The sequence below is a fragment of the Sorex araneus genome, chromosome 9 (genome assembly GCF_027595985.1).
Source record: "Sorex araneus isolate mSorAra2 chromosome 9, mSorAra2.pri, whole genome shotgun sequence".
Taxonomy (NCBI): Eukaryota; Metazoa; Chordata; class Mammalia; order Eulipotyphla; family Soricidae; genus Sorex; species Sorex araneus.
Window position 1 is genome coordinate 67,926,997 of NC_073310.1, and position 12,269 is coordinate 67,939,265.

Genomic DNA, 12,269 nt, shown 5'->3' on the forward strand with positions numbered 1-12,269 from the left:
CCAGGCCCAGGACCAGGACTGGCCCCTGGCGCTCAGGATGACAGATTTAGCTACAGAAAAATAGGATTGATAATTGGGCCTAGTGAGTTCTGTCTGAGGAGACGCGGAGAGTCCTCGAGGTGACTCTGGCAGTGGGTCTCTGGTCACGTAGTGCCAGTGGCCAGGTTTGGTGTTCCTGTGGGGTCAGCCCCGCGGCCCGGTCACCGTCTGGGCTCTGCTCAGAAGTCTGTACACGTCTCAGGCTGATGCACTTCTCCTTGCAGCGGACTCCGGGCCCCCTCCCGCCACGGTCATCAGCCAGAACGAAACGTTTGCCAAAGTCCTGTTTAAGCCGAGTGTGGTGCAGCAGGCCAAGATCGCCCAGAACGGAATCCTGGGAGACTTCATTGTCCGCTACGACGTCAACCAGGAGGAAAACATCGGGGACATCCAGGTAATGGGTTCATGCTACAGGAACGGCCAGGTAATGGGGTTCAGCCTACGGGAACGTCCAGGTAATGGGGCTCATGCTATGAGAATACCCAGGTAATGGGGTTCATGCTACAGGAATGTCCAGGTAATGGGGTTCATGCTACAGGAATGTCCAGGTAATGGGGCTCATGCTACAGGAATGGCCAGGTAATGGAGTTCATGCTACAGGAATGTCCAGGTAATGGAGTTCATGCTACAGGAATGGCCAGGTAATGGGGCTCATGCTATGGGAATACCCAGGTAATGGAGTTCATGCTACAGGAATGGCCAGGTAATGGGGCTCATGCTATGGGAATACCCAGGTAATGGGGCTCATGCTACAGGAATGGCCAGGTAATGGGGCTCATGCTACAGGAATGGCCAGGTAATGGAGCTCATGCTACGGGAATGTCCAGGTAATGGGGCTCATGCTATAGCAATATCCAGGTAGCAAGGTTATACTTGCTGTTTCCTGCTCATTGCTTGATCCTTTTTGCTAACCAAAAGGAATTCCTTCCCATTTTAACTCAAAATTAGGAATCCCAGTGCTCACCAAGGAGGAGAGATCTTGGGTCCTTAGGACCTTTTGTTTGAACTGGACAGGAGGCTGGGCCCCACAGGGGGAGGCCGAGGGTGTCTTACTTCCTGCTTCAGTAGGCAGGAGAGCAAATGAAATCCATAACAGTTTCCCTGGGGGGCTTAGCCATGGTTAGAATGTGAGTTTATCTTCAGTTTTAATGTGGCTCGTGGGCCGTGGGGTTCGGTCCTGGCAGAGATGGGCAGTGAGTAGGAAGATGTATAACAGCACCTCCACACTGGACGGACGGTCGGCCCTGACCTCTGACTTGTCAGACAGGGAGTGGAGCCGGGAAGGAAGGCAGGGGGACAAAGGCTCGGATGGGGGGGGGTCACAAAATTCACAGCATTTTGTGAATGTGACAGTTGACTTAGTTACCCAATTGCTTTGTTTTGGGGCCATACCTGGGGGTGGTCAGGAGCTGCTCTCTGCTCAGGGGTCACTCCTGCCAGTGCTCAGGGGTCCGTGAGGTGCAGAGCAAAGTGCTTTCAATGGGGGCACTCTCTTGCAGGGATGCCGTGGCTCTGATCCAGATTAACTTCACAGTTAAGTGATCTCGGGACAGTGCTCCTCTGGCGGTGGCATCTGAGCTGGACGTCTGCTGCTGTATGTCAGCCCCGGAGCTGGGCACCCCATCGCCTTCTCCTTCCCCAGGTTCTCGACGGCTACTTCGTCCACTACTTTGCTCCCAAGGACCTGCCCCCCTTGCCCAAGAACATCGTGTTTGTGCTGGACAGCAGCGCGTCCATGGTGGGGACCAAGCTCCGGCAGGTGAGTCCGGGCCCACACGCTCCCCTCACCCTGCCTGCCACACAGTGCTCCGGCAGGTGAGTCCGGGCCCACACGCTCCCCTCACCCTGCCTGCCACACAGTGCTCCGGCAGGTGAGTCCGGGCCCACACGCTCCCCTCACCCTGCCCGCCGCACAGTGCTCCCTGCAAACGTAAACCCACAGGGCCAGCATCTGCTGTGTGGCTGCGCGCTCGCCTGCCAGGGGACGTGCCAGCGTGGCTGGTGGGGTGAGGCCTGGCGGTGTGCGGGGCAGAGGGGCGAGCTGAGAGGCGTCTGCAGCGGAGGCAGCCTGGACGGTTTCCCAGTCAGCAGGATCCCCTGCCCCGTTCCCGGCCAGGTTTTCTGAGCAGACTCCTCACCCCGGGGGTGACGGGAGGGCTCCCCAACGCAGCCTGCCACGGGACCACACACACACACATACACACACACATACATATACACATACACACATGTGCACATACATATACACATATACACATACAGACATACATACATACTATGCACATACACATGCACACACATACACACATATATGCACATAAACACATGCATACACACACACAGGCACTTGCACTGGGAGAGCTGTGGCCCAGGGGCAGGACCGCAGACCTGGTCTTGGTTGTGTCGCCCCTGATTTGTGACCCTCCCTGCCACAGACCCACATGCTCAGGCCGCACTGGGCGCAGAGGCTGGTGGGTCACACCAGCAAGGACTGCCCTTCCGTGGGAAGTTCTGGAAACGACACTGCAGGCTGGAGCTAGTCTGCGTCCAGCACGGGTGGACAGTCCAAGACTCCGACTGGGAAGGAGCTTCTTAGGGGGAGTGTGGCAGGGCGCTGTTGGGTCACTGTGGGGGCACTGCCAAAGCAGAGTCCAAGCACAGAAACACACTGTGACACAGGCCGGAGCGTTAGTTCGTCCGCGGGTGCCCTCAGTCAGAATGCCGCCGACCCGCAGGCGCTGAGCTCCCTGCTGTCCGTCACAGAGGCGGCCCTGGCCAGCTCGGGCAGAGGCCGCTGTTCGGAAGGTCCCGGCCTGCAGTGTACTGGGACTTGGGTTCTAGCTTTTGCGAAAGAAGAGTTTTATTTTTTTTTCTTGCAAATATGTATGGAGGTGAGGGACCAGAGGCAGAAGGCGGGGGTCAGCCTGGCAAGGCTTCAGGAGCCATCTCAGAGTTGGAATTCAGACACGCTCCAAGGGAACGAAAGGCTGATCCCCTCGTAGGAATGCTTCTAAAGGAACTTGACTCAGTGCAGAGCCAACTCTTTTTTTTTTTTTTTTGCTTTTTGGGTCACACCCGGCGATGCACAGGGGTTACTCCTGGCTTTGCACTCAGGAATTACTCCTGGCAGTGCCTGGGGGACCATATGGGACGCCGGGGATTGAACCTGGGTCGGCCGCGTGCAAGGCAAACGCCCTACCCGCTGTGCTATCGCTCCGGCCCCCAGAGCCAACTCTTTCTGAGAGTCGGAACCTGAAAATGTGGGGTCAGAGACAGTTGTTGGGTCACTGTGGGGCAGTGTGACCTGGCAGCTCACGCTGGATTGCTCACACCTGCTTCTGGGTGAAATTTCAAGCTGATCAGCTTCTACTAAGTTGTTCGGTTACTAAGCTGCCCCAGGTGAACTCCTGAGTGTAGGTGTGGTTGTGTCCTTAGTCCTGTGTCCTGGACGACTTCTGCCTTGTTCGCCAGAAGGACCGGGTGGGCCTGTGTGAGACACAGTCGCACTGCTTGGTGAACCTTCATTCTATTTTGGTTATTTTTGTCTGTTCGTTTTGTTTCGGGGTTGGGCTTGGGGCACACCAGCACTGCTCAGGGCTCACTCTCGGCAAAGCTCTGGGGCCCCAGTATGGTCAGGGGATCATACCGGGGCTGGCCACGTGCAAGAACAGCACCTTACCCCCGTCCGCCTCTCTGGCCCGGTCACCCAGAGGAGAGAGCAGCACTCGGTGCAGGCAGCGCTCACGCTGGATTGCTCCTGCAATGCTGTGGCCTTGCATTTCTTCCTATGACGGCATGGGCTTCCCAAGTGTGAGCCCATAACCCAGGGCTCGGGCACAAAACGGCTTTTGTGCTGGTTGGCGCAGACAGGGCTGTGTTTGAGAACAGCTGCGGGAAGCCGGGGGTGGCTGGGGCGGGTGTGCCGGCCCCCCCGCCAGAGTCTCCCGGGGGCCTGGTTCTTTGCTGTGCTTCCTGGCCGAGGGCTCTGCAGCACGCCCACACGCACACACGCCCGGGGGGCTGCAGCTTTCGGGGACTCGGCTCTGCAGGGGAGAGGACGAGGGAACGGGCAGGCCCCTCCCACGCCAGGGCAGCCAGCGGCCCCGTGCCCACCGCCCCCAGCCCGGGCTCAGAGAGTTTGGAGCACACCCGCGGCTGATTCCTGGGCACGAACCCCAGGCCCAGTTGGCATGAACTCTAGGGCGCTGTTTTCAGAGGGACAGACCCCGACTCTCGGTCCCGCAGTCCAGAACCAGGAGGTGGCCCTTGGCACCCCGCCGGCCAGCCCAGCGCTCTTGCCGAGTGCGGCCGAGTATCTGGGTCACAGGGGACGGTCTGGAGCACGTCGGGCCCCGTGCCCGCGCTCCGCCTGTGAGGGCGTGGGGAGTCTGGACCCTCTGCGGGCCGAGCCCCTGGACTGTCCTCGGCTGGAAGCAGCTCCCGGCCGCTGGTGGTACGTGCCCGGCGGTGTCCAAGGAGGCGAAGGTGGCGTCCGTGGAGAGAGCAAACTCTGTGCGGCTGCTTGAGATGCTCGGTCCTTCTTGGGGGACCCATGCCCGAGCTGAGGGTGGACAACTCCCGCTGCCTTCTCTTCTCTTCTTTTCCTTTCTCTTCTTTTCTTTTCTTTTCTTTTCTTTTCTTTTCTTTTTTCTTTTCTTTTCTTTTCCTTTCCTTTCTTTTCTTTTCTTTTCTCTTCTTTTCATTCTTGCTTGTTGAGTCACACTCGGCCATGCTCATGGGGTTCCTCCTGGCTCTGCATCAGGAATTACTCCTGGTGGTGCATGGGGGGCCATATAGGATGCCGGGGCCGGAACCTGGGTCGGCCACATGCAAGGCAAGTGCCCTTCCACTGTGCTGTCGCTCCAGCCCCGCAACTCCCACTTGCTCTGATTGGGGTGTGGTCCCCGACAGTGGGGCCTGAGGCAGCTGCTGTCCCCTCGTCTCTGGGCGACCAGCACCCCCATTCTAGGCCTGTGGATTCTCTGGTTTCCCTGTGACATGGGGGCCGGCACCTGGCTGCTGGGACCTGGGGTGCGTGTGGGAGCCACGCCCCCACCCCAGATATGGCCAGGGGCCCTCCCTCGAGCTCCCGGCGCTGAGGACAGGGCTGACCAAGGAGGTAGAGGAGGGTCTCTTTGGGAACAGACGTGCTTGCTGGAGGAGGGAGGGTGTCTGGGAAACACAGATGGGGGCACGGGAAGGAGAGTCCTCGAGGGCGGGTGGCTGAGCAGATCGCGGGGGGCAGGACGCCCTCTGAGTCACAGATGCCTCGGAACTCGGTGACTCTCGCCCTTTGCACAGCAGGGTCAGCCCCGTGCCCTCGGGGTGACTGCTGTGCTCCCTGTCTGCCCAGACCAAGGACGCCCTCTTCACCATCCTGCACGACCTCCGGCCGCAGGACCGGTTCAGCATCATCGGCTTCTCGAACCGCATCAAAGTGTGGAAGGATCACCTGGTCCCCGTCACACCCGACAGCGTCCGCGACGGCAAAGTTTACATCCACCACATGACCCCCAGCGGTGGTGAGTTCCGGGGAACAGGGAAATTGGGAGATGGGGAAGGGGTTGGGGGATGGGAAGATGGGGGACAGAGGGATGGAGGGATGGAGAGATGGAGAGATGGAGGGATGGAGGGATGGAGAGATGGAGGGATGGAGAGATGGAGGGATGGAGGATGGAGAGATGGAGGGATGGAGGATGGAGAGATGGAGGGATGGAGAGATGGAGGAATGGAGAGATGGAGGGATGGGGGATGGAGAGATGGAGGATGGAGAGATGGAGGATGGAGAGATGGAGGGATGGAGGGATGGAGGATGGAGAGATGGAGGGATGGAGGGATGGAGGATGGAGATATGGAGGATGGAGGGATAGAGGGATGGGGGATGGAGAAACGGGGTGGAGAGACAGGGGGCGGGGAGGGGGCGGGGAGGGGTGGGGTGGGGAGGGGGGCAGGTGGAGCCTGGGTGAGTTGCAGGCGAGGCCAGCGCCCTCCGCCCTGTGCTGCTTCTCCTGGACACTCTCAAGCCCCGCTCCCGCCGTCGGGGGAGGGGGCTTCTCCCAGGGCCCCGAGGGGCCACGAGCTCGGCCGCTGCTCTGCCCAGGGCTCTGCACGGGGGGTGGCCGCGGGGCAGCCCTGCCTGGGGGTGCCCCAGCCCGAAGGCGTGACCGAGCCGCCCGCAGGCACGGACATCCACGGCGCCCTGCAGCGGGCCATCAAGCTCCTCACCACCCACGTGGCGCAGGACGCCGCCGGGGAGCGCAGCGTGTCCCTCGTCGTCTTCCTGACGGACGGGAAGCCCACGGTGGGCGAGACCCACACGCCCCGGATCCTGAGCCACACGCAGGAGGCGGCGCGCGGCCGCGTCTGCATCTTCACCGTCGGCATCGGCAGCGACGTGGACTTCGCGCTGCTGGAGCAGCTGTCCCTGCAGAACTGTGGCCGCACGCGGCGCGTGCTGGAGGAGGAGGACGCGGGCGCGCAGCTCATCGGGTGCGGGGCCCCCCAGGGGCAGGGGCTGCGGCGGCAGGGCTGAGCGGGACCACCTCCTTGGGCCCCTGCACTGACCCACAGCCCAGAGCCGAGCAGTGCTCAGGAGACCCCTGGCCCCCACAACAAAACGAGAGAGAAGAGGGAGGAAGCCCTGTGAGGACGTGAGCTCCCCGTCCCCGGGGGAAACCAAGCCACCCCCCCCCCAGAGGTTCAGCTGCCCCCGGCGTGGGGTGGGGCCCTGACCCCCGCCTGCCCTCCCACCTCACGTCCAGGTTCTACGATGAGATCCGGACGCCCCTGCTCACGGACATCCGCGTGGATTACCCGCCCGGCGCCGTGGAGCAGGCCACCAGGACCCTGTTCCCCACCTACTTCAACGGCTCTGAGATCGTGGTGGCCGGCAGGCTGGCCAGCGGGCGGGCAGGGCCGCTGCACGTGGAGGTCACCGCCAGCAACAGCCACAAGTTCGTCGTCCTGAAGACCGACGTGGCCGTGGAGCCCGGGCTGGGGGCCGAGGGCCGCTCGGGGGGCCCCAACCCGCTGCAGCGCCTGTGGGGCTACCTGTCGGTGAGGGAGCTGCTGAGAGCCTGGATGCACAGCCGGGACGAGCGGGAGCGGGAGCGCCTGAGGCTCCGGGCCCAGGCCCTGGCTGTGGACCTCCACTTCCTCTCGCCCGTCACCACCTTGAAGCTGCAGCCGCTCCGCGCCCGGGCCGAGCTGGGGGCCGGCACGGCTGCCGTGGAGGGTCCCGAGACCGTGGTGCAGGCCCTGCACGGCTCTGGCCCCCCGCAAGGTATGGACCCGGGCAAGGGCGTGGCCACCGGCGAGCCCCGCAGGCGTGCCGTGTACCCGCCAGAGCCTGCAGCCCCGGGCCCCAGGGGCAGCAGAGACGCGGAGAGGCCCTGGCCCACCGTGCCTGGCTGGACTCTCGGGCGTGGCTCCCGCCCTCCAAGAGCCCCCCACATCGGGCCTGTTAGCTGTAGGCGTTGTTAATGGGCCACCCTGGCGGTGCTCGGGGCTCACTCAGGGGGACCTTACGGGGTGCAAGGCCAGTGCCCTCCCCTCTGGGCCGTGCCCCGGGTCCCCAGAGGTGCTTATTTTACCCACAGAAAGCAGTGCCTTGGGGCTGCTCGACCTTGTGTACCTTGACTTTGCAGCTTGGTGGCATTCTCACGGGAAGCCACACACACGGGGTTCTGAGGGCCAAGGCCCCTTCAGGCCCCGGCTGAGAGCACAGAGGGAGGCCGCCTGAGGGCTCCACCTTCACCATCCCATGTCCCAGTGGCTTGGGAGCCGGAAGCCCCTTCATGGGGTGGAGGGACCAGCATGATTTTACCCCCCAGACCTGAAACTCGGTCCCCACAGAACATCCCCACGGCCCCCTCCCCTGGCCCGTTTGCCTCTTGGGGGGCCACCCCTGGGGGTGCTCAAGGGCTGTTCCCAGCTCGGTGTTCAGGCTGTGCCTGGTTATGCCCGGGGACCACGTGCCAGGGTTGAACCGACCCCAGGACTGCCTCCTGACCAAGGCAGGGGTCCCCCGTGCGGTACCCAGAAGGCAGGAAGCCACCACATGCCTGAGAGACCCCCATGGCTGCTGAACACGAGCATCGCCCTCCGTCTGCACTGCCACACCCCTGCAGCCTCTCTTTGCTTTCTTGCTTCTCTTCCTAGAACCTGCCTCCCAGAAGGCATCCGACCCCAGAATTAAGATCTCTAAAACCTCAGGTAAAGAAGGCGGTGGGTGTGGAGGGGCTTGGAGAGGGGGGCCGGGCACAGCACGAGAGGCGGCAGGGAGATGCAGATCTGTCAGGTCCAGCCCAGGAGACGGGGCGCCTCCACCCACTGCCGCGGGGTGGGGCAGAGGGGAGCCTCCTGGGGCCCGCGGGGGATGCCCCTCACCGCTGCTGGCTCTGCTGCAGCTGACGGAGACCCCCACTTTGTGGTGGACTTCCCCCGCAACAAGCTTGCCGTGTGCTTCAACATCGACGGGCGGCCCGGGGACATCCTGAGGCTGGTGTCCGACCACACGCACTCTGGTAAGCGCAAGGCCATAGAGGAGCCGCGGTCAGGATCTCTGGGGGTGGATCTGACCAGCTGCGTCGTGTCTCCGTGTCTGTGGCTGCACTCGCTCGTGGTCTCCGTGTCTGCTCACTCGTGGTCTCTGTGTCTGTGCTCACTCGTGGTCTCCATGTCCGTGTCTGCTCACTCGTGGTCTCCGTGTCCGTGTCTGCTCACTCGTGGTCTCTGTGTCTGTGCTCACTTGTGGTCTCCGTGTCCATGGCTGCACTCACTCCTGATCTCCGTGTCCGTGGCTGCACTCGCTCGTGGTCTCCGTGTCTGCTCACTCGTGGTCTCCGTGTCAGCTCACTCGTGGTCTCCGTGTCCGTGTCTGCTCACTCCTGATCTCCGTGTCCGTGGCTGTGCTCGCTCGTGGTCTCCGTGTCTGTGGCTGTGCTCACACACAGGACATGCTCTGGGGGCCTCGTGCTGCAGAGGTGCCGGTGCCCCTACACAGCGGAGCTCTCGGGGCTGAGCTCGGCGCCTGTGGGCAGTGCTCAGGATGAGTCACAGCTTCAAGCCTCGGAGCCACCCCAAACCCACATTGTCCTCCCCTGGCCCCAGGACACTGGTCAGAGAGGGGGAAAATGCACTCTGCTTTCTGTCCCTGCCTGGGCCCACTCCCACTGTCACGTGTCCACCCATGTGTCCACTCATACACCCGCCTGCCTTCACCCATGTATTCACTCTTACACACATTCAGCCACTCGTGTACCTGTTCATGCGTCATCCATGTGCTCATGCCTTCACTCTCGCATTGCCCATGTGTTCACTCACTCGTTCACCCACTCATGCACCCACCTGTGGTCACCCATTCGCTGTGTGCACACTCATGCACTCAGCCACACTCTCATCCCCGCACTCACCCATGCGCCCAACCACACTCACCTCTGCAGTGCTTCTCGCGCTTGTGCCCTCATGCACTCATTCCTGCTCTCACTCGTGCACCCCTCATGCCTTCGTGCTTGCCCCCTTCTGTGCCTCATCCCCACGTCACACCCCTGCACCCCTGCACGTTCACTCACGCATCTCCTTACACCTTGCCCCCGTGGCCGATGCACGTGACCTCCGTTTGGGACCGAGGTCCCCGGAGTCCCAGATGCGGAGATCAGGGCAAGCAGTGTCCTGTGATGGTCTCAGCTGGACGGGCCCGTCTGAGCACAGTGCTCCCTCCTTCCAGGCGTGACCGTGAACGGGGAGCTGATCGGGGCGCCCGCACCTCCCGGCGGCCACAAGAAGCAGCGCACGTACTTCGGCACGCTCACCGTCCTGGCCAACAGGCCGCGCAGGTCGTACCTGGAGGTCTCGCCCCGCCGCGTCGTCCTGGACGGCGAGGACAGGCTGGTCCTCCCCTGCAACCAGAGCGCCGTGGTGAGTCGCTGGGGGCTGCAGGTGGCCGTGGCGGCCGGGGCCAACGTCACCATCACCATCCAGGGCACTGTGGCCTTCGTCATCCTCCTGCACCTCTACAAGAACCCGGCGCCCTTCCAGCGAGACCACCTGGGCTTCTACATCGCCAACAGCACCGGCCTCTCGGGGCACTGCCACGGGCTCCTAGGTAGGCCCACGGCCCTCCCCAGCGTGCTCCCCCGTGTCCTGGGGGGCCTGGCGGGAGAGTGAGGGAACAGGAGGGGCCCGGCCCGTCTCTGTTCACCCACCCCGTGGCCGCCTCAGGGTGATCGGGCAGTCAGGGGATGTGGGAGCGTGTGGACAGAGGGTCCCCCATGCACTAGGTGCTGTGGTAAGTGGACGCCTGGCCACCACCTGGCCATGGGCCCCTCTCAGGCCACACATGTGCCTTTCCTGGTCCCCGATGCCCAGAAGGGTGGGGGGTGAGGGGCCACCCCATGAGGTCCCTGCCTGGGGCCTGGCCTGATGCTTTCTCTGTCCTCAGGCCAGTTCCTGGGCCAGGACGCCAGCCTCACCCCACAGCCTGCAGAGCCCCCCCAGCGCCCCGGGGACCCTCGGCCCCCAGAGGCGCAGCTCACGGTCCGAGGACACAGCACCCCGGTGTTCTGGAAGCAGCGGAAGATCTATGGCGGAGAGGAGCAGATCGACTGCTGGTTTGCCCGCAGTGCGGCCCAGCTGCTGGACGGGGCGTACCAGGACTACCTGGCCGAGCATCCCTTTGACGTGGATACAGCCTTTGCCCCCGCCCGTCCCGGGCACACGGACATTGGCGCCTCCTGGGGGGAGGCACGGGGAGGCACGGCCGGGGTGGGCAGCCCCGTGAGGCCTGCGGTGTGACCATGTGTGACAGATCCACAGGCAGGGACCAGGGGGACCCCCCCCCGGCTCACAGCCTCAGAGGTGCCCGCCAAACGCCGCCCCCACCCCGGGGAAGCGGGTGCAGGAGGTAGAGGGGTGGGCCTCTGCGTATCTGCTGGCCTCTGCCTAAGCCCCTCCCCCAACTGCCGAGGGACATGACTGGTGCTGCGTGTCCCCACGTGTGGGGCTGCCCTGGGCCCTGGCCGCCCCCCCCCCCCACTCCGGCCTCTGCAGGGAGGTCGCCTTCCCGAGCAGTCCCACCTCTCCTTTGGAGCTGCTTGCCTCCCTCCTGCTGTGGGGCGTGTCAACACTCAGAATCTACTGGAAAATACAAAACCCATGTCCTGACACGCGAGTGTTTCTGGTGGGCTTCAAGGACCCCGATGTCCTCCTGGTCGGTGCCAGCCGCGTGCTTTTCGGGGACAGACGGGCCCTGACCACTCTGCTTCCCAGCTGCTCAGTGACATGGCGGGGACCCGTGCTCTCGGCGTTCACAGCTAGTCCCAGCTGTGTCCGTGTGAGTGGGGGAGGGGCTGGGCTGGCCCAGGCTGAGGGTCGGAACCGAGGTCGCTCCCAAGCCAGTGAGTGCAGCCCTCTGGGCCAGGACCCGCCTGTGGGTCCCCGTGCGCCCCAGGACACGCGCGTCCTCCTCCCCGCCCCGGCCCTCGCTCTCGGATTGGCTTTTCGGTCGGGACATGGACATGCTCGAGGCCCTTGGCAGAGGCCGTGTGGTCGGGAGCCTCCCCTGCCCCGAGGGTCCTGCCCGCCCGGGCTTCGGGGCCACGGCGCCCCCAGCAGGCTTCCAGGGGCAGCAGGAGACGTGGAACAGGGAGGGCTGTTTGTCTCCAGCCCTGCTCTCCCGCGCCGTCCGACCTCGGCTGCTCTGCCCGGCCCAGCTGCGTGCACTCAGCGGCCCGTGCCCGCGCGCAGGGTCTGGCGCTCCCGGGGCGGCGGCCGAGCCTCGCTCTGTCCGTCTGTCCAGCTGCAGGCCGTGCAGGAGCCAGCCCCGGGCCCCTGCTGCTCGGGAGGCAAACTCTCCTCCCTCCCCAGATGTCTCCCCGTCGGGGGCGGGGCACAGCTTTGCATGTGGGGTTCCTCTGATAGGGCCTGACCCGCCACCCCGCACCCCTGGGACAACCCCCGCACCCAGCGTTGGTAGCCCTGAGCCCTGCCAGCTGCAGCCCCCAAACAAAGCAAACTGAATTCCAGCGTCGTGTGGAAGTTCGACTTTAAAGACTTTTTTGCAGCTTTATGCCAAAAAAGGGGGTGCCTGCTTCCACCTTCTGTCCGGAAGCATCTTTATTGCAGTAGATCCCCACCCCCACTCAGATTTCAGGGTTTTGATGGAGTTGGTTGGTTGAACCCCAACACTTGCCCCCACCCCTGCCCCCCAGGTCAGGCACAGGCCCTCGACT

General features: G+C 63.5%; 1 protein-coding gene across 2 annotated transcripts in view; it reads left to right on the forward strand.

The window, feature by feature from the left end:
- Positions 1–11,202, forward strand: part of ITIH5 (inter-alpha-trypsin inhibitor heavy chain 5) — a 41,665-nt gene extending 30,463 nt beyond the window's left edge. For both annotated transcript variants that reach the window (XM_055146680.1, XM_055146681.1), the window contains 9 exons: positions 264–433; positions 1,682–1,798; positions 5,393–5,561; positions 6,219–6,528; positions 6,801–7,321; positions 8,200–8,253; positions 8,448–8,564; positions 9,767–10,144; positions 10,481–11,202. In XM_055146680.1, the coding sequence (XP_055002655.1) occupies positions 264–433; positions 1,682–1,798; positions 5,393–5,561; positions 6,219–6,528; positions 6,801–7,321; positions 8,200–8,253; positions 8,448–8,564; positions 9,767–10,144; positions 10,481–10,833 (2,189 nt within the window). In that variant the 3' untranslated portion in view covers positions 10,834–11,202. The remainder of the gene's footprint in view (positions 1–263; positions 434–1,681; positions 1,799–5,392; positions 5,562–6,218; positions 6,529–6,800; positions 7,322–8,199; positions 8,254–8,447; positions 8,565–9,766; positions 10,145–10,480) is intronic.
- Positions 11,203–12,269: the final 1,067 nt, after the last annotated feature.